Genomic DNA, 24,204 nt, shown 5'->3' on the forward strand with positions numbered 1-24,204 from the left:
CTCGAGTCAAGTACGGCTGATATGCCTGCTAGTTCTTCCAGTTGCTCCTTTTTCGCACTTGAATCAGTTCCTCTCGGCCACCTTGCTAAGGTGGCCGCCGACTCGGCAATCGTTTTCAAGGGGAATTAGGTCCCCCTTTAGAGCAGATTGAGGCGATCCATGCCCGCGAGATCCTTGATGGGAAACTCGCCGAGACGCGCGCGCACCTCCTCCGGGCCCCCACCGGCCACTGATGCCACCCCCTCGGCGGGAGACCCCCCCCCCTCCGCGGCACCCGTTGAGGCGATCCGTGGGCGCACGCGCTCCCGCACCGCATCCCTCAGGGCCCAAGGTGCCTCCCTCGTCTTGGGGTCAAGCAACCCCCCAATGGCGCCGATGCGGACTCTCTTTTGGAACATCCGCGGCTTCGGCCAAGATGGCCGGCGTCGCCAACTAACCGAGTACATGCGAGACGAACGGATCGACATTGTAGCCATCCAGGAAACCATGCGGACGGATTTCTCTCTGCCCGAGCTCGACTGCCTTAGCCCCCACCTATTTGTCTGGCATTGGCTCCCTTCTAGTGGGAGCACCGGCCATTCGGGTGGCATCCTTTTAGGTGTGAAGGATGCCACCTTTGAGGTGAGAAGCATGGATAGGGGAGAGTTCTTTGTCAGTATGGAGGTCTCTGAGCGGGCGCTCAACTTTAAATGGGAGATTGTGATTGTCTACGGGCCTGCGGACCACCGACGCTCGCCGGCCTTCCTCGACGAGCTTCGAAGGAAGGTCTCGGCTGCCCAACATCCGGTGGTGGTCGGTGGAGATTTTAATCTAATTCGATCTCCCGCAGACAAGAACTACGACCTAGTCAACCTCCACCGCATGTAGATGTTCAATGACTGCATCGCGAATCTCGGCCTCAAAGAGTTAGATAGGATTGGTGCCAAATTTAACTGGACCAATCGCCAGGCGGACCCGACCCGGTCTGTCCTGGACCGCGTTCTTGTGTCTCAGGAGTGAGAGCTCCGGTGCCCCCTCGCCTCACTCCGGGCGATCACCCGCATTGGCTCCGACCACGTCCCCCTTCTCCTCTCCTCTGCGGATGACCTACCTCCCATTCCTCCCTGTTTCCGCTTTGAACTATTCTGGCTCAATCAGCGATTTGTGGAGGCGGTCAGTACACGTTGGGCTGCGGCCCAAGCGTCGCCCCACCGCTCTCTCTCCGCAGTTGACTCCTGGCAATTCTGCACGAAGCTCGCTCGCCAGTTTATGAAGGGGCGTGGCGCTAACCTACGTCGGGACCTTCAAGAGCGCAAAAGGCTCTTTTGGCGTCTATCCAGGCCCTTGACGCCCATGCGGATACGTCCGGGATCTCCCCTGACGAATGGATGCTCCCGTATGAGCTTGAGGACCAGCTCTCGGTCCTCTATACCGATGAGGAGGCTTAGTGGCGCCAGCGCGGCACCCAGCAGTGGGTGCTACGAAGTGATGCAAGCACCGCCTATTTTCAGGCGATTGCCAATGGGAGGAGACGCCGCAACACCATCCCTTTCCTCTGGGACAGCGACACCCTACTTCAGCGGCCACCGGATATCCACAGTCACATGGACGGCTTCTATAAAGCCCACTTCTCCCCCTCCCTTTGGGGTGGGGCATCACTGGCACCCGACACTCGGTCGGGTCGCCTACGTGTCACGGCCAAGGAAAATGTTGCCTTCATGGCCCCGTTCTCCGAGGAGGAAGTCCTCTTGGCTACCAAGGGCATGAACCCGTCTTCGGCTCCGGGCCCGGATGGCCTCCCGGTGAAGTTCTAACAATCCTTCTGGCATGCCATCAATGCGGAGGTCATAGCCCTGTTTGACGAGTTATATGTAGGGTCCATGGACCTTGGCCGCTTGAACTACGAGATCATTACGCTCATCCCCAAAGTTCCTGGCGCTACGGACATCCGCCAGTTCTGCCCAATCACGGTTATAAACATGATTTTTAGATTTTGGCGAAGGGGTACGCTAATAGGGTGACCCACCTCGCGGACACTATAATCCACCCCAACCAATCGGCCTTCATTCAAGGCCGGCTCATTCTCGATGGGGTGTTGATCTTCCACGAGATGTTGCACGAAGTCCGCTCCAAGCACCAGCGGGAGGTCTTCCTGAAGTTAGACTTCCACAAAGCCTACGACACTGTCCTCTGGCCCTTCCTCCGGGAAGTTCTGCTATGCAAGGGCTTCGACAACCGCTAGGTCACCAGAGTCATGCAACTGGTCTCATGCGGCCGGACTGCGGTGAAGATCAACGGCGAGATTGGACCCTACTTCCCACATTGTGTGGGGTCCGTCAGGGGGGCCCCTTCTCGTCTTTTTTGTTCTAACATGGTGGTTGATGCCCTTGCTGCCATCCTCGACAAGGCCAAAGTGGTAGTAGGCCATATTCGCGGCGTGGTGCCCCATCTGGTAGGAGGGGGAGGGGTCTCCCTCCTCCAGTATGCTAAGGACACCATCATAATGATTGAGGGCTCCGCATCTGATATTGCCAACCTAAAATTCCTCCTCCTATGCTTCCAGCAGATGTCTGGCCTCACGATCAACTTCGATAAGAGCGAAGTGATGATTCTTGGATACTCCCCTACGGAGTGCCAAGACATGGCAGATCGGCTGAATTGCCGGCTAGACTCTAGACTGACTGTAGCAGACCTTCATCCTGCGGTGTCCAGGATGCAGCGCCGCGTAGAACCATGGAGGGGCAGATGGTTATCTAAGGCGGCTCGGACGATCCTCATCAACTCCTCGCTGTCAAGCCTCATCATGTTCCTTATGAGCTTCTATAGCCTCCATGAGACCCTGCACCAGGAGATCACCAAGTACCAGGCCCGGTTCTTCTAGGCTAGGGAGGGGGATAAACAAAAATAACACATGGTCAGCTGGACGAACATCTGTAAACCGCGGGACCAGGGTGGCCTCGGGATCATGTCCTCTAGGCGCATGAATATCGCCTTACTGACGCGCTGGCTCTAGAGGATCGCCAATGGTGAGGGTGGTCTCTGGTTGGACATCGTCAGGAACATATACCTTCAAGACCAGCCTCTTGCCTTCTGCCAGCGTTCTAGAGGCTCCCAGTTCTGGCAGGCTGTCATCCAGCTCATACCGATCCTCCGGATTGGTACATCCATCTCGGTTCGATCTGGCTCCTCGACGTTGTTCTGGTTCGACAGGTGGGTGGGGGACCGCCCCCTTGCCGCCCGTTTCCCGAAACTATTTTCCATCGCGGTTGACCCTCGGGTCTCCGTCGAGGTGGCCCTTATAGACTTAGGGCGCCTCACGTTCCGTTGGCCCTTCGCCCCCCTGAGGTGGCTGCCTGGGACGACCTCCTACAATGCATTGCCCTGCAACCTAGCCCATAGACGTTGACCACATGCACGACTCCGTCTCCTGGCGCCTGGAGACGTCTGGCCACTTCTCGACCAAGTCCCTATACCAGGCCATTGCAACCTCCACTGCCCTCCCTTTGAAAAACAGAATATTCTTGTGGCAATGGATTCGTGGGCGGCTCCCCTCTAGCGTGGAGGTTCTGAAGCGCAACAGCCCAGGGGATGGGTCCTACCCGCTCTGCGGCATGGGGGAGGATGCTAACCATATCTTCTACTCCCGCGTTGCCGCTCAGTTCCTTTGGACCTGCTTCCACGACGTGGTTGGGGGTCGTTGGTGTAACACCAACTTCTCGGACTTGTTGGCGGAAATCCAAGCATCTGCATCCCGCCACCACCACATTAGGTGGGTTGTGCATCGGGATCCTTGCTTGGACGCTCTGGACTATCCGTAATAAGCTTGTCATCCAGCATGTTCCTCTTCGAAAATGAGTGGTTACTTGTAGCTTTGGCGGCCGCTTAGCCGCCCCTAGGATCGAAACGTCATCGAGACCCTCCTCGCCGGCCTTCGAGCGATGGCCTTCGGCGTGGCCCCTCCGCTTCCGCCACCATCCCCGGAGCCAAACTAGGCACGCGGCTTCCTCATGTCGCAAGACCTTCGGACCGTCCCTTGGGCTCCTGCTGGATTGTTCTTGTTTTATCTTTTAAGGACTGTTGAGTTGTGCCCTCAGTTGTACCCTTGCTACCTTTTGTGTGTGGGTGTTCGTCTTCGACTTCTTTGAGTGTGTGGTGTGAACTTGTGTTTGGATGCTTGTGGGCTCGGGCGGTTTGCTTTATATATAAAGCGGAGCGAAAGCCTTTTTCGGTAGAAGGTCATTCTATTTGACCTTCATTAGTTCAAATGTACTTTTCTAACTAGATAGACGCTCTTCATTGTGAACAAATTAGATGGATCACAAAGGAAAATTTAGGAACATGCTTTTACAGTTTAGCTTTTGTTCCTTTTGATCCAAAGGGCAGCCATAGTCTCAAAAGAAAAAAAGAAAAAGAAAGGAACTATTTGTTGCCATTGCATCCATTTCATATGAGATGTTCTATTTTTTCTGTCTAATCCCCCTATAGTTAATGAAACAGGAATCCCCTTTTCCTTCTTCACAGGGATCTTCTAACCAAAAGGACAGTATTTTTTATATAAGAGGGTTGTGTGCATGTTCAATATCAAAATTTCCTTGCACAGTTCAGCTCAACACTGGTTCTGGACGGCGCAACAACGCGGCCGTTTTTTCTAGTTACTACTAATAGTGAACTACTTGTCCAGGTTGCACTAGACGACCAAATTGGCACTGATGTTTTACCAATACTGTAGCAGGTGGTACTGTATAATACAAGTTGGCCCAAGCCAGGACTCAACATAGTTATGAGACAACTTAAAGCAAGGACTTGGACATGGAAATGAAGTGCTAAACATGTGTAAGGGTCAACGAAGTTCCAAAGAATATTTCTCTTGAAATAGTACCTGCACCTTTAGCCAGAAGGGAATCCCTTATTGCTCCTGAATGCAGAGAAAGCTCAACCAGATTTACTGAAACATGAAATTTCTTTGATGTCCATGTCTTTGTATCTTGTTGGACAGATCCTGAATACTTTCAGAAGAAGTAGAAGATGCAGAAACATGAGATTCCAATGTTGAAGTTCCATCTCGAGGACCATCCAGCGCAGGCACAATATGTGGTGCCCCAGCAAAGTTCAATCAGATATAACTTCATATTTTCGATTGGAAGAAATGCTGCTTTCAGAACATCCACCTGAGACACAGTAGATGAAAAATGCAGCAGAGGCGGCTCCTATCTCGCCGGGCAACACAACACAACCGCCAGTTCGACACCTAGCTAGTACTGTAGCGATTGTAGCAACCTCGAGAGATGAACCTGGAATGGTCAGGTCGTGGAGAGGGTGCAGGCAGCTCCGGTGGTGTTGGTGAGGGGCGTGGAGCGATGGAAGGAGGCGGATACGGAGGGAAGCTGGGGGAGGTAGTGGGTAGCGGCGACCGGCAGGAGGAAAAGGCGGCGGGCCTGGAGCCCCCCGTCACGGCGGCGCCCTTGTTGGCGGTCTGCTCCTCTCATGGTGAGAGGGGCCGGCGCTAGCTAATGCGCCAGTCCCCCGCCCACAGCGCCTGGCCAGTCGCCGGCGGAGAGGGCGGCGGAGCGGGGTAGGGTTGGTGGGCGGAGCTAGCTCTGGAATGGATCCGGGGAGCGGAGGAGGAACGGCTGGTCGGTCTGTGGTTGGGCTCGGGTCCGTCGGGTCCGTCGGGTCGGGTCGGTCGGGTTATGAACCGGCACGGAGCCACGGGGACGGTCCGGTCGAAACGCCCAGTGTTCACGCTCCACTCGTCGGTGAATAACACAGGCGGCTTGGGAAAAAAACCATCCAGGGGCCACCCCGGCCCGCCGCCCCTGCCCACCCAACGCCGGCCATCGCCGTCAGCGGCAGGGATGACCCCATGCGCCAGATAGAAAAAAAAAGACAAAGGAAAAAAAAGCCGATTGGGCCATGGAAAAGAAAAGCCCATGGGCTTGGTGGCGCCGCTCGGCCTCGCTCCTCCCCTCTTTAAAATCACCTCCCTCCCGCTGAAATACTACCACCTCCCCTCCCCTCCCCGTCGTCGCAACCCCCCGAGAGCTCGACCACCGCTTCAGTTCCGCGCATCCCTCCTCGCCCTCAGAACGCCCCTCCCCTCCTCCTCCTGCAAACCTGCCCACGAGAAGCCCTAGTGTAGGGCAACGATGGATTCGAAGTCCATGGTGCTGCGCCTCCTCCGCCGCCTGTGCGCGGCCGCGCCTGGTGGTGCGTGGAAGGCCGGCTTCGTCGACTTTCTCTGGCGCCTCTGGTGCCGGATTCAGGCGGCCAAGAACTGGCAGGGAGCGGCCACGGCACCGGTCGCTGGCGCCCGCCCGCTCGTAGGCAACGCCGAGACCGCGCTCGTCGGCAACGAAGACAACGACGACGACGGGTACTCTTCTTGCAAGACGCAGGTCCGCGACGACGACGACGACGACGACGGGTACTCCTCTTGCAAGGCTCAGCCCCGCGACGACGGCCGCAAGAAGGAGCTTCTCCAGGACTCCGCCCTCGCCGGCCCGCCCGCGCTCGGTGTCACGAGCACCGACCCGCCCGCGCTCGGCGTCGACTCTACGGGCACGAGCACCGACCCGCCCGCGCTCGGCGTCGACTCTACGGGCACGAGCACCGACCCGCCCACGCTCAGCGTCCACTCCAAGGGCACGAGCACCGACCTCTCCGGCGCGGCCGCGTTCGGCATCGACTCCACAGGCAAGAACGCCTACCTCGCCGGCCCGGACGAGCTTGGCAAGGACGACGTCGGCAAGAAGGAGTGCGCGCCCCCGGCCGCGGGTACCAAGGACAACGCCGCCCGCAAGAACCAGCCCGCGCCCCCTGCTCATCCCTCTCTGCACCCTCGTCGTTCCCGTCAACGTCGTCGTCCTGCTCAAGCCGTTCGCTCGGATGGTCTCCAAGAAGACGATTCTTTCTTGGAGCCAGAGGTGGACGAGTGCAGGGACATGCACCTTCGGTACGTGGCCGCTTGCTCGCCCCTGAAGAAGAAGAAGACTCTGTGCTTAGAGTGCTTCATCCGCCATGAGAGGAACCCAGCTGAGAGGCCGCCCGTCCCGATCAACAACAAGGACCACGAGGTTGGGACTTGGAACTTGTTTAATTTTGCTTGCAACAAGAACTATCTCGTTTCCCTCAATCGTTCCAAAGTACGTAGCTTTGCCGACTCATTCTTTCTCTTTCTTCTCAGGTTCATCAGCACATGGAGCGTCATCACAAGAAGTCTGGCTCTGACTGGAGCAAGTGCAAGAGGCAAGGGTGTTTGGCCATGACGGTCACTCCCCAGGACATGGGGCACCACCAGATACACGCTCACCGGATGTAGATACATTTCCTGTCATGATCTTTGTCAGTTTTCGAGCAAAGCAGTTAAATGCACTGCCTCTAGTGCTAGACAGATCATGTAAATGTGAGTAGCATGTTGTGCTTCTGCTACAGTTCACAAGTGTAAATCATACATGTAGGGTATTTGATAATGCTCTTATTTTTCTTTCATATCTGTCTGTCAATTTTTCCGTACACTGAACAAAACGAAATTAGTAGCTAAATGCACCTACTCCAGTGTGATGTGGAGCAGCCGGATCGATTTGCTCTTATGATGAAGATTGTTCATGTTACAAGAAAGGGGACAATAGAGGACTGTCTCTCTCTGTCTTCCATTTTTCAAAGGGAGACTACTCTGCATTCTATTACAAACTAGGGGTTGGGGCGCCACCCGGTGGCGCCTCTTGAGAGGAAGTTTGCGCAGTGCCAGATTGACGAGCGACCTTTTCACCTCCTTTTTTTCAGATTGATGAACATGCACATATAAGGAACTTGCAATAGAATTTACACCTGATAACCAAACAAACAACAATATTTTAGAGACCTTAATCCCATTGGGTGGTGGATTATCCCCAACCATATTAAACTCTACATCGTATGAATAACTACAGAAAAAATTGTAAAACCAATCTGGCATATAACTAATTGTACGCATAAGGGGCTAGCAGGTTGAAGCTCGGCCAAGAGTGGAAGTTTACGATGACGAAGCAGTTGTTGTCTTTGCTCCTCCTATTCACTGACTGAAGCTCTCATAGCAGCGGACGTTTACAGCGACGCAAGAGATGTTGTCTTCGCTCCTCCTATTCACCAGTTGCTCCGTCAGATGCTTCGCAGCTGCCTGTCCGCCCCTCTGGTGTTGATCTCATCAACAACCTCTTGATTGGTCATCACCTGAAATTTCAACATACAATAACAAAGTTTAATTGCATCAGAGCCAAAGAAGGGAAATATGAAAGCACTGCCAAATGCAGATAATTTGGTACAAAAAAAGAGTGAGCTAAAAATCCTCCCCAAATCCACAAAAATAATAAAACACAGTGCTACCTACCGTAGAGAAGGGGAGCCTTGGCGCAGTGGTAAAGCTGCTGCCTTGTGACCATGAGGTCACGGGTTCAAGTCCTGGAAACAGCCTCTTACAGAAATGTAGGGAAAGGCTGCGTACTATAGACCCAAAATGGTCGGACCCTTCCCCGACCCTGCGCAAGCGGGAGCTACATGCACCGGGCTGCCCTAGTGCTACCTACCGTAGAGGTATAACTGGTATAGCTACAACAAGCAAACATCTTTCAAAACGCCCTCTTGTCAGACTACTACTTGTAGACTTTCAGGCACGCAACGCTAACTTCAGTGGCTTTTTCCTGTCAAATAGAGCTTACAGAATGGATAGTAACAGAAAGAGCTAACACAGATGTACTGAAGAGGCAACATCGTACTGCAATAAATCAATAGTTCTGATCAGAACAGCGCGTATTTATCAACGATCATCTGGTCCTTCACATTGCTGGCCGACCGGCATGATGGCTGACTTCTCGCAGGCGATCAGGAGAATCAGCACGAGGCATATGGGTATGCGGCTGCTTCGGGCACCGGAAGAAGAGGCCATTGTTGAGCGTTGATGATGAGAGTGACTGCAACTAAAATCTGAATTGTATGATGCATGGTTACCCAAATCGACATTTAGTAAATACAATAAGAAATATAAATTTACCGGAAAGAAATAGTTTGTGGAAAATCAAAATGAGAATTCAAAGCAGAAGATTTACACATGACGATGACCCATGTTAATTAAGTTGTATAAACAGCAACATTAACATGAGAGTAGCCTAGAAATATAAATTTATCATACATTGGCACAACTTTTGTTGCTTGGAAATCAGTGCTGGAGAAACAGTCGTATGTGTCATAAAAAGACGCATTATCAAGTACAAGAAGGTTTTCTAAAAAAATCATAGTAAGAAGGCAAGTCACTGATTCTGAGTGGTAGTGAGCATCCGAGTTACCTGGAAGGTGAAATGTTCAAGGCCAATAGCTACGGATGTGCTTGTGATATGACTTCCAAGAGCGAATGAAAACACTACAACCTAACTATTAGTTTACAGCAAACGGAAAGCATACATGATATAAGGAAGCCAAACATTACATATGTACCATTCTAAAATAAGCTGTATTTGATGCCATGAATGAGACATCGCCTATTATGGCAATATAAATTGAGAGATTTTGCCTACTCAAAAGACTTACTGAAGTGTCACAGTAAGTAATAATTAACCAAAATGTTTTTAGTATCTCAACAATAAGAATATTATATAAGTATACTGCCGTCAAAAAACTATATGTTTACTTCTCACAAAAAATAACTATACGTTAACAAATATAGTCTACTAACTGAGACAACTTCGTGCGACAATCCATTTCTACAAAAGCATGAGGTGAATTGAGTTTTTGTACGCTGCTACAAATACTATGTGCCCTTGCAAATTAATTGGTGGCAAAAAATTCTTTTGCAAAGACATATCCGAGCCAAAGCAAAGAGCCAAAGAAGAGAGATATCTGAACGGAGTAAGATTCAGCCAACATACTGTATCTGAATCGAGTAAGTGTCAGCAAACATATTGCAAGAAGTTAAAATAACTGGAAAATACCTGAGCAGGTATTTGTGCATTTCGATCTTGCCTACGCACATTAGGGTGCCTGGTAAGCAATGTGTTCAAGCAATCACTAAGAAAATTTAACTCACTATCAGTAACTTCAGGGCAAGAAAATATAATGACTACCTTTGTGAGGCCACCACTTCCATCCAAGCATCCTTAACTCTAGGATACACCCCCCAAACAAATGTCCTCATTGTGAAATACAACAAGCAGTTATCCTGTGAGGACAAAAAGTCTGTCTCAAAAGTATACAATATATTTTGCATGTAAGATTTAGGTCTGAGAAGTTGCCTTGTCATTTAAATGTAGGGTTTCAGTCACAGCGAAAACAAAAGGGTGTCAACCAAGAAATCATATGACACCCAATTTACTATGACCAAATTGCTGCTTTTTTCTTGTAATGAAGTTCACCCAATTGAAGAGATGGCAACTGACCAATGACCAATCCACTGGCTCGCTGCCACCCACTTTCTCCCACCGCGGCTCAGCGCATGGCAAGAGGGTGAAATCCCCTGCACCCAGCAAAGAACAAGAGTGATTAGCCCGCAACCAGCCAATAGAGAAGGATGACAGGGTGGTCACCTTTGATACTTTGCGGCTTAAAGTATTTGCTGAGATCTTCCCATGTAGCTTTTAGACTTTATAACAACAACCTATAGTGATATATATGATTAAAAGCACAATTAAATTATTACCCAAAGACAGCACAAATTGATATGATGCTTTAGACTTGAATATACACTCCCTGGTTTAACATTTTCATGAACATTGGGTGAGCATGCTTGTAACCCAAAAAGGGATCAAAGCGACAGTACAAAGAACTTCTTGAGATAGTAATTAATTGCAAGAATGTGGTTAGCTCAATCAATCCCGGCCAAGCAAAAAATAAAATGGTAGATCACGAATATATGAATCATTTAGAAGTGGATCAGTCCTATCAACTGATCTGTCGTCGGCGTTTTGTTTGCTTCTTTTGCACTGTTTTGTTAGATAGAGCACCAGATGGTTTACTGACACTCATAAATATGTGTGACTACCAGCCAAGATCTTATCCTTAGTTGCAGCATTTGATGCGTTGAATACACATGTTATATCACAATATAGTTGGCAAGTTACTCCATTGAAAATTACATAAGTATATTCCCATATAGAATAGTATCACTGTATTAGAGGCTCATTGTGCACCTGTAGAGCTGCTCTCTGAGAATTATTAAAGCGACTTGGTGATTCAAAACGAGTGAGGATAGCCTAATTGTTGCATCCCCAAAACTATACGGCCCACGAATACAAAATATCAGCAAGTATGTTCTCTCAAGGATTTTTTCGAAGATGTTCTCCCAAGAAAATTTCAGCAACTTCAACTTGAGAACTCTATCTAAGTAATTGCCGACCAAAATATTTGATAAAACAGTGTTAGAGCATACCGTATTACCAGCATCCCCAACCAGATCAGCTATCTGCTCAGATATGACATCCTTCCTGTTTTCATCCAACACAACAACCCAATCATGCGCACTACCATCAGAACAATTAGACTGCTAGAATCTAATGGATGAGTGAGCTATTTATTAGGTAAAGACAGGTAAGCGTTCAAACATACGAAATCTTCAGCTTTGAGCTGCTGCATCATAGACGAATCTTCTGCTCCAATTTGCACCTTCACATATCTGAAAAGTAAATTATATCACATGACGACATCAACAATCAAATTTATCATGAACAAGTTATGGTTTATTAATTTCAAATTCTGTAAGGCGGTAGTATAAATCAGAAGAAACATAATTAAGTGTATGGCAAGTGAACTTGGCACCTGATAAATTCTACAGGCCAATATATGACCACGGGACACAAATTTACATAAATGAACTTCACCTCTTGTGCAGGAGACCAACCCCAACCCCTATCCAACACATGAATATTCAAACTTAGTCCTATCTGAGCCATCTTGAGTTGAACTGAGAACCAGTAAAATGATCCATCATGACCAAATGCTTTAACATCGACATATTCCTGCACCAGATAAGTGGCACCGAATCAGCAAAGTGTAGTGTTCATGCCTTAACGCAAACAAATTTAGTGTAAACTTCGCAAGATTCTGCTCTGTCGGAGACATTACGTGGATGATGAAATTACCAAAGAGAAAAAGCTCATTATAATACCCAAATCAGTTCACCCGCATCACCAATATAGGAAATAGACAACGATTTTTCCCCAAGAACATGAACCTGCAGCACTGAAAAAAACTACAGACATGACCCAATCAATCTGTACCTGCGAGATTATGTGAATCAGCCAAATGGATAATAAGAAAAAAGGTTTTGCTAAAGGCCTAAAGCACATCTAGATAATAATATAGCACACAAATCTTGCAATATCTACAACATGGCAAACACATGGTTTAATTGATTGACAAGCAGTCAAGGTAATTCAGCAGCAATATGTATAAACCAACCTGAATAGTTGAATTAGGGGGCTCGGTCAACAGCCATGCTTGCATGCGTTTCAGCTCAAGAGAAAAGGGCATGAAGTCCTGACCTTCAGATTAAGTTCCGGTATAAACTGCAGGTACCACAAACTCAATCCGATATGCCAGAATCATGTGGAGATGAAGAGAGACGAAATAAAAGAAAGCTCGCAGTGCAGACCAGGGTGAGAGAGAGGGAGACGAACCTGTAGGTCGAGCCAACGCCATCGGAATCAGCAAAACCAAAGAGGAGGATGACCTCGTGTGGGGCAACAGCGGCCTGCACTCCTTTCTGACAAGCGAGAGGAGGGAAAGGCAGGTCGGGATGGAGGTTGTGGAGCTCGATCCGCGGGCGGATGTGGAGGAGGCGATGCCGCGCGGCAGGTCGGGCCCCTCGCCGGACAGCACGCCATCCGGTTTTGGCGGCGACGACCGCATGTTAGCCGGTCGCCGCTGCTGGCGGCGGAGGGAGGCGACGTCCCCAGGCGCCGCGCGATGGGCCGCTTCGCCGACCTCAACCATGGGTGGTGGGTGGGAGCGTCGCCCAGGCGGCTGTGGTGGCGCTGGAGAGGGAGGAGGGGCGCTGGAGGCGAAGGGAGGTGGAGGACGTGCGGTGTGAGGGTTTCGCTCGACAACTTTTCCTTTCTTTCTTTTTTTCCCTCTTACTTATTCCTTGCCCAACCCACGCATTCGACGTGGCACGCGCGAGCAACCTCCCTTGATGCACATCTTATTGTTTTGGATTTACAACCAGCAGATAAATACTCCCTCTGCAAACAAATATTAAAGTGTTTAGATCACTATTTTAGTGATCTAAACGCTCTTATATTTCTTTACGGAGGGAGTACATCACATGGCTGAAGTGATTTGCACAACTTGAAGTACTGCCAGGGCTTTTCAATATGTCCTGGAGGTGTCCTTGCCCTGCCGCAAGCGCTTGCCCATTTCTGATAGTTGCAATAATCTACAGATTTGCTTCATCTTCTTGCATTTGCAAAAGAGGTCAACTATATCAGTGAAACAAAGAGGCCACCTTGTTCTTCGTTTTCGTCACAAAGAGGCCATAATGTGTATCATAGCATTCAGACAAGCTTGAGGAAGAGATGAATGGATGGAAATGGCATCCCGCTAGCTAAAATTTAATAGCAATCACACTGAAGCAACCATCCACAAATCTTAATTTTTTGGGGGAGTCTGGTAATTGCTGAAATATTTGAAACAGAAGCCACACCTTACTGACAGTCTGACACCAATACCATCTGCAGCTATCTAAAATCCAAGAAAATGGACTGCGTTTCTCAAAAGATTAACAAGGAAATTAGGATGTTTACAGTTTTATTAAAAACTTTGTGGATAAGATGGAACAATAGACACCTTGTGGGCAAAAGAAGTGCATAGTATAGCTGAAATAAATGAGGAACCAACCAACAGTAATCCTACTCGATAGTGCAGGATCAAAAGAGTATATACATCATATCTCTATATTCCATTTCTGATTTTCGACAAGCGATAAGAGAAGTATACATGAAACTACCATGGACGAAATGTGCACAGGAAATATACACAGAATCATATCACACAAACCCGACGCAAGAGGGACCCTCTGACCTCGTAGGGGACTCCATGGTATTGTCGGCAAGCGAATATCCAACAGACATCCCATTCAGGCTGGACACCATTATCTGCATTACCACAGCCAACGGTCAACTGATAATGCAATAATATTCAGGGAGAAAGAAAAAAGAACTCAAAGCTATTGGAGAATCAGGAAATCTATGTGTAAATTATACAAGGAGAAAACATCATCTCCTCAAAATAGAAATCCCCATGTATTTCTATTTGAAGGAGGGGATGATTATGCTATAATTGTATTTAGAGATGAGGAAGATAAGTATACAGAGATCAGGATTATCTAGATTAGGAGTTAGGTCCAAATATTGGCTTAGATACTCATCTTAGGACCATATGTAGGATTCACTACTCCTGTTTATATTCTGAATGTAAATGGCATAAGACATAAGTATCACACGGGCAAGTGGTATGCTAACATCAATCGTGTGTAGACAGCTTTCGGCGAATGAACAACTCTAGAAGCAAAATTTAAAGACTTACAACACTAGAAATGTGTTTTAGCTTGCCAATTGCTCGCAAACTTTTGAGGATGGAGAACTCATCTTCAGGAAAAAAAGTTAGCAGAAGGTTGGAGGTCAATGCTTTTGAGCTACCGAAGAAACAGACCTCAAAAAAAGATTGAGTGCAAAAGACAAGCATGTCTGTCAATCATGTGCTTATGATACGGGAACGGTGAACCTTTCTGTACAGAAATGTAACTGTGTGTCATGGAGTAGCAACCTACAGCTATTGTAGCACAGGATCACTGATGCTCATTGATCATATTCTTTTAGAATTGTAGTATAGCTGAATAATCAACTTAGAGCATACCATAGTTATCACCCATCAATCTAGCTAGGATAATATCCTTGCATACTTGTTCCTCCCATGTATGTACCTTGAGCTAATTCTCAAATGAACTTGGAAGCACATTTGCAAGTCTTGGTAGAAATTATTTAACATGTCCAAATGCCAAACTTCTTTTTTCTTCTTGAAACTTCCAAAGTTTGTGGGGTTTGCACATGCGACACGTGCGGATTGGCTATGCATTGGTCATTCAGTTTTCATAATATCTTATTAACCTCTCCAGATTGTGGCTATGCATTACCCTTTCAGTTTTCATAATATCTTAGTAACCTCTCCAGATTGTTTAAGAAAAAAAGGAGTGCAGGCAATTGAACAGTAGGGATGAACCCTTTTCAAATTGGATTTGTTGGCAGGTCATATAAATAACAGATCTGTATATACCATCGAATACCAGTTGCACACTAATTTCACAAAAGACTAAACTGTTATTTAAACAATATGACAAATTACAGAAAACCAGAACACAATTAGGGTAGGTCTAACACTGAAAAACAATTTTTGGAATTTTTTGGACATAACCACATGTTTTGATCATCTGATTGAAACCTACTCTTCGGCGACTCCTAATAAAAAAAAACTGATGTGGCGCCTACATACCAGTCCATACATAGCACAGAGCCACCCGACGAGGCACCAACGCCGTGGGCCACCGGTGTGGAGACAACACATACGCTTGGGCTTCTATGGTATCTCTGCGCCGTGTATGAGCTTACATGGTCCATACTTAGCACAGAGAGTCACGCAAGGCGACGTCGCGATTCGTGAATCACTGGCGGTGAGATGACACATAGGTGATGTATGAGCTGACATGGTCTACATGTTACTTTTTGTGTTAGGAGTGGCCAAATGGTAGGTTTGGGTTAGATAAAATGAATAAATAATTCACATAAATACATGTGGTTCTGTGAAAGAAAATATAAAACTGCGGTTCTATGTTAGACCTGTCCTAAATGGAGAAGCTTAGTATGGTAAACATATGCACTCTGAGACAAAAGATATTGGACAATTCGGAAAATAAAAGCCATTTAAAATATAGCAAACCAGGTATGAAGAAAATATAAACGGAACATGCCTCCGTTTTCATAGCATTTGCCCATAAAATTTGGAAATTTGGTCCAAAAAGCTCTATTGGACAGTTTCTAATAGCATCCGAGAAGCTAACTACAAAATTGTAATAAACTCACTATTTGTCCAAAGCCATGTTAATCCTTGTGAGGTTGGGTGTCATCCATATGGGATTTGGCCAATTGCACCAAAGCTTAGGTACATCTTCCCTATTGTCATTTTCCAAGTTGAGAATACCTATATCCCGGTCATTATTCTTATACTTCAAAATATATGTCATGTCGTCCGTGAAATAAACACGATTTGGCTTCAGTTGTGGATATTCCTCGGTACTAAGGCATTGCGACTGACTACGCCCAAGAAACAGCACATGATCATGCAAGCCATTCATTTCCACAAGTTCTTTTGCTGCCACATCAACTTTATAAAATAGTATTTTCTTGGTCTTTATGAACACTTCGGGTGTGAAATCTAATGTTCTGCAAACTTGCAACAGATCACCCCATGGAGCCTGAACAAAGTACGTGTACCCATCCGTCTTGTAATTCTGCAACTCGTCTGCAATAATATTCCTTGTGAAGGTAGGACCGGTCAGATCAAAAGTGTAAACTCCTCCGTTTTCTGTGAATGCATACAATAGACCATCCATGTGGATGCATTGTTCATAGTTCTCGCCCGGCAGCGAGGTCCATTTATAATCACCTACCCTTGAAAACGAAAGATATTGCTCTGGACTGTGGATGATAACCACAATGTAGCTTCCCATGGGTGGATCAGGAAACACAAATGCCCTGATGTAGAGGCAGTCAGAAAACTCATTTGGATCATCGTTCGGCGCTAGATCCCACATCTTAATCTTATTAACTGCACCGGCACTATCTAAGATCGGCTCTATTTGCTCAATGGTGATCGCCGAGGGGAGGGCAATCTGTTGACCAGTGATCGGATTGAGAAGGTGAAGCTCAGACTTCTCATCAGCAGTAACTAACCAGCCATTAGAGGACCCAATGAGATGCCTACTGCGGATAGGTGGATCCGGAAGAGTTAGCTTGTAGACCCTCTTTTCTGCAAGACTGTAGAGACAAGCTACGTTCTCACCATCGGCTTCGGAGGCGTAGAGGAGGCAAGGTGTCTGGGGCCGTTTATATTGCCCAAGCTGGCTATGTAGACTACTATACGCAGAGCGCCAGAAGGAGCACACGGAGCTCGCACGAATGAGGTCAGGAAGCTCCAGGTGGGAAAAGATATCCATCAATACATCCAGCGGCAGCTCCAGCAGTGTTTCAACCACAGTCTCGGTCTCCATCAGCGGCGGCTCTGGCAATATTTCCACCACGGTCTCGGTCTCCATCAGCATCAATGGCGGGTGTTTTCTGAATTTCCAGTGTGAACTGGGAGGGGGAGAAAGGGCCAGCAGCATACGCAACATTCTCAAGTCTAGCTGCAGTAAGCTCATCATCCTCACTAAGCTACACGTCCCCATTGGGGAAATTGCAAAATCGGATCTTCTGAATGATGAATCGCTTCCGCAGCTATCAACCGCACAGCTTTAGTTCAACCTAGCAGGAACAGGGGCAGGCAGCACTTGTATATATAATAGGAAGCTCAACCCACCTACCGAGGCCTCAGCTCAGCTCTAATTCGAGTAGGAAATGAGTCCGAATCCAAGAACGACAAGTAGTCCCGCGAAATTTGGACTGGAGACTACGGGAAAAAAAAGAAAGATTTGGACCTGGAATCGGACTACGCGGCTCAGACGGATCCCAATCCCGTTCCCGCGACGACAGGAAAGAGAGAAGGAACAAACCAGAGGAAGTGCCGAAGTGTAGCAGCTCGATAGCGCACAAGGCGAAGGCGGGTGGGAGGTGGCAGAGAGATGGAACTGCGGACTGCGTTGATGAACTGCGGACTTCTTCGGCGGCGAGATGCGCCGCTGGCTGTATCGAGGTAATTGTGTGGGGAAAATCTATCCTGCGCACGTTCCGACAGCTGCCTTCCGTCCGATGGCGCTCGCGCGGTAAGGATCGATGCATCTTGTTATCCACTAGACGGGCCCATCTGTAAGACTCCATCTAACACATCGGTTTTTTTTTTTGAAGTTTTTTTTTTTTGCATGAAACTTGTGAGAGCTTTAGGGGGTGTTTGTTTCCAGGGACTTTTTGGTGTAGGGACTAGAAAAAGTTCCTACCAAACCAAACAGGGTGGGACTTTTTTGGGACTTTTTGCTAAAAGTCCTTAGAAGCACCTCCTTGAAAGTCTTTTTCAAAAAGTCCTAGGGACTAGAAAAAGTCATAGGACTAGAAAAACAAACACCACCTTATTCAACGAAAGCATTCGCTGAACAGTCCGCCAATAGGCTACTGATCAGGAAGCTAGGAGTAGAGTCTATCCAGCTCTTAGTCACTGTAAGCGTCAAACCACGCTTAGCACAGAGATGTGCAGGACCGTTTGCTGTTCTTATTACATGTTGAATAGAAAAAGAAATAAAGCTAGGAGCTAGCTCTCCAATTTCTAACAGGATAGGTGCTATCACCGAGCGACCGTTATAGCGAGAATTCCAGAGGTTAACTGCCTCTAGACAGTCGGTCTCCATGATTACATGCGTGTAGCCTCGAAGTGTAGCAAATATCGCTCCTTCCTTCAGCGCAAGAGCCTCCGCAATTAGAGGGACTGTGACACCTGGAACTGGCTTACACCATGCACCCTTGAAGCCCGATGAAGAACGGGCAACACCTCCCAGCCCTGCATTCCCATCATCAAGGTGGACTGTTGCATCTGTATTTATCTTTATATGCATGTCGTCGGGGGGCTTCCAACCATAGCCTGGCAACGTAGAAGTGAGCTGCCGAGGCAGCTCGAGAATGGCTAAGTCCTCGCGGATCCTCCTGACAGAAGCTGCAGGATCCCATCCGTCCCGATCATGTGTGAGACGGTTGCGTGACATCCATATAGCCCACATAACAGTCACGAAGATCGCCCTCTCTCTGTCCGAGAATCGAGAGTCACAGACAATGTCTCTAGTCCACGTTTGCGGGTGGAGACGCGTTAGATGAACATCAAACAACAGTCGTGCCTCCTCCCAGAACCTACGTGCATGCGAGCAATGCAATAATGCATGCTCCATATCCTCGTCCATAGCAAGACATATCTTGCATGTGCTGATAGTTCTCATGTGGCGAAACACATCGTTTTGTTGTAAAAGAAGAAATGTTTTTAAATAACGCATACGTCATACACACATATACACAAGCAAATACACCCTACTGTTGATGATCATGACAGACTGAATCGGCGCATCATCTTAAGATTGACCGAGTCGTCACAGATGTCTTCATAGTGAATGGGAACATTTGTTCCACAGAATCCACGTCGCTAGAAGATCTGAAATAAAACCAGAAAAATGCGAACACCGATGTCAAGTTTAGGACTTGAACCATGATGAGTTGTGATTAACACTGTCCTCCTAACTATCCAACCACATATTGATTTGCTAGAAGAAATGCTAGATTTGACACAATAATTATGTCACAAGCTCCATGATCTATCTTTAAGAAAACTCTTATGTCGACTTTATTTGTAAATAAATTCATAGCGGTAACTGAAGACAAAGGATCGATGCATCTCGTTATCCATTAGAGGGGCCCATCCATAAGTGTCGGAGTAATGGGCCACGGGTAGGCTAACCCGAGCCCCAGAACCTTTCAAGACATCGGGGCAGGCCGCGCCCCTCAAAGCCGAGTCTCAGATGGCGACTCCCAGATGAGTCGAGTCTCAGATGGCGACTCCCAGATAAGCCGAGTCTCAGATGGCGACTCCCAGATAAAGCCGAGTCTCAGATGGCGACTCCAAGATAAGCCGACTCATGGCTGGCGACTTCCGGAGGAGCCGGCTATGGAGAGTCGGCCCACGATTCTACTCTCGTCACGATATGCGAGGCGGGTACGACCACGGCGTGGCCGTCACCTCCTACTAACGAGGGGCCGGCATGGCTACAGTGTGCCGTACCACTGGAGATCTCCGGCGTGGCCCGACACTGTTGCCATGCCATCCCTGACCTCAGCCACAGTGTGCAGCGCACTGTGGCCACGATGGCCTACCTGTACGGCTCAGAGACGGCGGACCCGCCTGTCAGTGAGAGCATGGAAGACGGCGGATACGCCCCGAAGGCGGCCCTGTGGGAGTCGGCTCCCTAGAGTCGGCCGGCCTCTCCCACGGGTCCCACGCGCCATTAACCAGACACGACGGGGAGTAACGACAGTGATCGCCCGATAGACGGCGGCACTGTTGCCATGACCCCATGACCAAGCCTGCGTCATCAGAATCACGGCTACAGTACCGGACTCGCCGGCGGGGCCAGCAAGTCGGCGGGCCCCAGCAGTCGGCGGAGAAGACGGCGGCCTGTAAGACAGACGGCTGGGACCCGCGCCCAGCCGGATTACCATTGTACCCCCGGGGGTAGGCCTATATAAACCCCCCGGGGCACCCATGCAAAGGGTTCGCATCCATTAGCCTTAGACCAGATCATATAGGAAGAAGAGGGCTAGCCTTGCCTTCTCCTACCTCCCGAATACAGCTCTAGGAGCAACTTTGTAGTCACTACGCCTTAGTGATCATGCGGAGACCCCGCAGAGCAGCAGTAGGGGTGTTATCTCCCCGGAGAGCCCCGAAGCTGGGTAAGATTCGCTGGCGTGCATGCCTTCGCCTCATCCCGTTTCCAGGCACCGACGACGTTCTACTCGCTCCCACCATGATAAGCCATCCTTTGGCATATGTCACACCCAACCCCCGACATTTGGCGCCCACCGTGGGGCGAGGTGCACCGTCGTCCGGAGACCTGCTCTGGACGGGAACCCTCTTCCTCCCCCGCGAGCGTAGCCAGCCCGGCACGCCCAATGGCGCTTGCCCTGATGCGCTGCAAGGCATCGACGATGCCTGCGCGGCGAGCTGCCTCGCCGACCTTCTTGGCGAGGTTTGCATCTCCGACGAGCCTGCATCCGATGCAGGCACGGGTGGCCCCGAAAGCCTCCTCGCGGGCCTCTTCGACCATCTCCACGTCGCCGGCGAGCCTGCCGTGGACTTGGAATCCGTAGGCTCCACCGACCCGATGCTGGTCGACTCCGACAGCGTGTCGCTCGACACGTTCCCCTCCAATGTGGTGATCTACGACGAGCCGCTCCCTCGCAAGGAGAGCGGCGGAAGCGCCGTCACGGAAGTACTCGTCATTAGTCATGGCGAGCACTCCGGTGAAGGAGATCATGACCCGCTCGACGCGGCTCTGCGAGACCTGACGGCGCCCATTTTGGAGGACGCTGACGCCGAGACGCTGGAGGCACGCCGCCTTCAGCTCGTCGAAGGCGCGAAGAAGCTGGCGAGCATGAGACACTTGTCAGAGGCCTAACGTGAGATGGATCGCGCCGTGGGCGGCTCGCCAGCCCCGACTGGGCCTAGCCGCCTAGGCACGGTCCGACAACGCGGCGCGGCCATCGCCAACCTGTTCGGGGCCGATCGCCCCGTATATGCCACGCCTACGGAGAACATCCGCGCTGCCCACGCGGCAGCAGACGAACTAGACAACTTTGAAGGTGAAGAGCGTCGCTTGATGACCGAGCGAGTCCGGTGACTCCTCAAAGCGGCTGTCGCACAGAACGAAGTCGGCTGCCGCACGGAGGCGCCGCAACGACAAAATGATGACTTACCCCCACCCCCTCCCCCCGCCCGAGATCAAGGCGCGACGTCTCGGATGCCGACTGGCAGAGTCCACGGAAGAAAAGAGAAGGATCCGGCTGTCAGCCATAGTCGGACTCGCGTCACCATCGAGCGCGACCAAGACGGCCACCTGAGAGCAATGGAACGGCAGGGCGACTACCTGCCTCGCCCACCACGAAGAGAAAGACGAGTCTCCCCGCCGCCTGTCGAGCATCCGACTCTCGGCGACCGCCTTGGCCGTCGAGAGGGAGTCGGAGAGAACGACGCCCGCCACCGGATCGACCGACTCCACCGATCCCTGGCGCTGGAAGAAGAAGATGAGCTGGGCCCGCCCTGCTTCGGGCCCCGCATTCGAGACGAGCCCTTTCCCAAAGGATTCACGCTCCCCCGAGACACGCCCAAGTACACCGGCTCCGTGAAGCCGGAGGATTGGCTAGTTGACTACTCCACGGCCGTCAACATAGCGAACGGCAACAAGCACGTTGCCGTGAAGTACGTTCCGCTCATGCTCCAGGGCACGGCCCGGACATGGTTGAACAGTTTGAAGCCCCGCAGCATCAACAGTTGGGTCGACTTCACCGAGGCTTTCATCCGCAACTTCACAAGCACGTACAAGCGACCCCCCAAGCCGCGCCAGCTCTCCTTGTGCGTGCAAGGCCAAGACGAGTCGACTCGCGACTACCTCACGCGATGGGGCGAGCTTCGGAACTCCTGCGAGGGCGTGCACGAGGTGCAGGCTATCGAGTACTTCACCGCCGGGTGCAGAGAAGGCACCCTCCTCAAGCACAGGCTCCTCTGCGACGAGCCAGAGACCCTCGACGAGTTGCTGGTCATAGCAGACAAGTATGCTACGGCCGACTCCTCCATGAAGACAGAGATTCAAGTTAGTGCGACTGGCAAAGTGGCCCCTCAAGCTCCCAGAACTCCGGCTGGAGACACCAGTCGGCGGCAGCAGCAGAATGATCACAAGCGCAAGGCCCCACAGCCAACTTCCAGCAGTCGGCAGGTTGCGACAGTCGAAGACCAACAGCTTGAGGGGCAGCCTCCGACGAAGCGACAGAAAGGCGGCAAGTCCAACTGGTTGCCGGCCTTCTCTTACGAGCAGACTTTGGATGGTCCCTGCAAGTTCCACAGTGGCGCGAAGCCATCAAACCATACCACCCGGAAATGCCACTGGCTCACCAGAATCACCAAGGGAGACGACCTCCTTCCTCCTCCGCCTGTTGGGCCGCCGCCTCCACAGCCGCCCCTGCAGCCGGCGGCCAGGCCAGTCGGCGCCGTACAAGATGAATACCCCGAAGAACATGGAGCTTATGTGGTGTTCACCAGTATGGCTGATGATCGACGCAGCAGACGATTGCAGCAGCAGGAAGTGAATGCAGTAGCATCAGATGCTCCGGAGTTTATGCATTGGTCCGAGAAGCCTATCAGTTGGAGCAGAGCTGATCACCCAGAGGTGATGCCGAATTCGGGCTCCTACGCCTTGGTTCTGAGCGCTACCTTGGCCACTGATAGGCGGGCCGCTCGCTTCTCGCGAGTGTTGATAGACGGAGGCAGCAGCATCAACATCCTGTACAAGGATACCATGGAGAAATTAGGAATCAGGCAGAAACAACTTCAAAGCAGCCGAACTATTTTCCACGACATTGTACCTGGCCTTTCTTACTCCCCAATCGGCAAGATCCAGATAGATGTCCTCTTCGGAGACAAAGATCATTTTCACCGAGAGCCAGTTTGGTTTGAAGTGGTGGACCTTGAAAGCCCATACCAAGCATTGCTTGGCCGATCTGCTCTGGCCAAGTTCATGGCGGTCCCCCACTACGCTTACCTCAAGATGAAGATGCCAAGTTCAAAGGGGATTCTGACCGTGGCCGGCGACTACAGGAAGTCGTCCGCCTGCGTGGCCGAGAGTAGTCGGCTAGCCGAGTCCCTGGTGATCGCAGCTGAGAGGCGGCTCCTTGATCGGGTTGTGGCAATGGCCGGCAAGCAGCCAGAGATGTCGCCCGACCCCAAGGAGTCGGAAGCTGAGGGTTCGTTCAAGCCGGCTAAAGAAACAAAGAGGATACCTTTGGACCCGGAGCACCCGGAGAGGCACGCTGTCATAGGTGCAAACCTAGACAACAAATAGGAAGGCGAGCTCGTCGATTTCCTCCGTGAGAATCGAGACATCTTCGCATGGTCCCCTAAAGACATGCCAGGTGTACCAACGGAATTCGCCGAGCACAAGTTACATGTCTGATCTGATGTGAAGCCCGTCAGGCAGCCCTTGCACCGCCTGTCAGAAGAGAAAAGAAGAGTTGTTGGAGAAGAGATAGCCCGACTCCTAGCGGCCGGCTTCATTATGGAGGTGTTCTTTCCAGAATGGCTGGCGAACCCGGTCCTAGTGTTGAAGAAGAACAAGCAGTTGCGGATGTGTATCGACTACACCAGCCTCAACAAAGCTTGCCCCAAAGATCCATTTGCTCTGCCAAGAATTGACCAGGTGATAGACTCCACAGCCGTATGCGAGCTGTTGAGCTTCTTAGATGCATATTCAGGATATCA

General features: G+C 50.2%; 1 protein-coding gene and 1 long non-coding RNA gene across 17 annotated transcripts; both read right to left on the minus strand.

Annotated features, from left to right (window-relative positions):
* Positions 1-7,727: 7,727 nt before the first annotated feature.
* LOC123111821 (uncharacterized) lies at positions 7,728-17,971 on the minus strand. Of its 16 annotated transcripts, none has more exons than XR_006454797.1 (12): positions 17,762-17,951; positions 14,020-14,093; positions 12,618-13,392; positions 12,400-12,506; positions 12,107-12,218; positions 11,820-11,957; positions 11,548-11,614; positions 11,372-11,426; positions 10,530-10,600; positions 10,383-10,459; positions 10,071-10,165; positions 7,728-9,987 (listed from the first exon to the last, which is right to left on the minus strand). It is a non-coding gene; the product is annotated as an uncharacterized lncRNA (long non-coding RNA). The 16 variants fall into 16 exon arrangements; XR_006454796.1 differs by having other exon boundaries at positions 12,618-13,395; XR_006454793.1 differs by having other exon boundaries at positions 12,618-13,615.
* LOC123111815 (F-box protein At5g25290-like) lies at positions 15,886-17,742 on the minus strand. Its single transcript, XM_044532690.1, has one exon. The coding sequence runs from the start codon at positions 17,435-17,437 to the stop codon at positions 16,073-16,075; it is 1,365 nt and encodes a 454-aa protein (XP_044388625.1). The 5' UTR covers positions 17,438-17,742; the 3' UTR covers positions 15,886-16,072.
* Positions 17,972-24,204: the final 6,233 nt, after the last annotated feature.

Source organism: Triticum aestivum, chromosome 1B (genome assembly GCF_018294505.1).
Source record: "Triticum aestivum cultivar Chinese Spring chromosome 1B, IWGSC CS RefSeq v2.1, whole genome shotgun sequence".
Taxonomy (NCBI): domain Eukaryota; kingdom Viridiplantae; phylum Streptophyta; class Magnoliopsida; order Poales; family Poaceae; genus Triticum; species Triticum aestivum.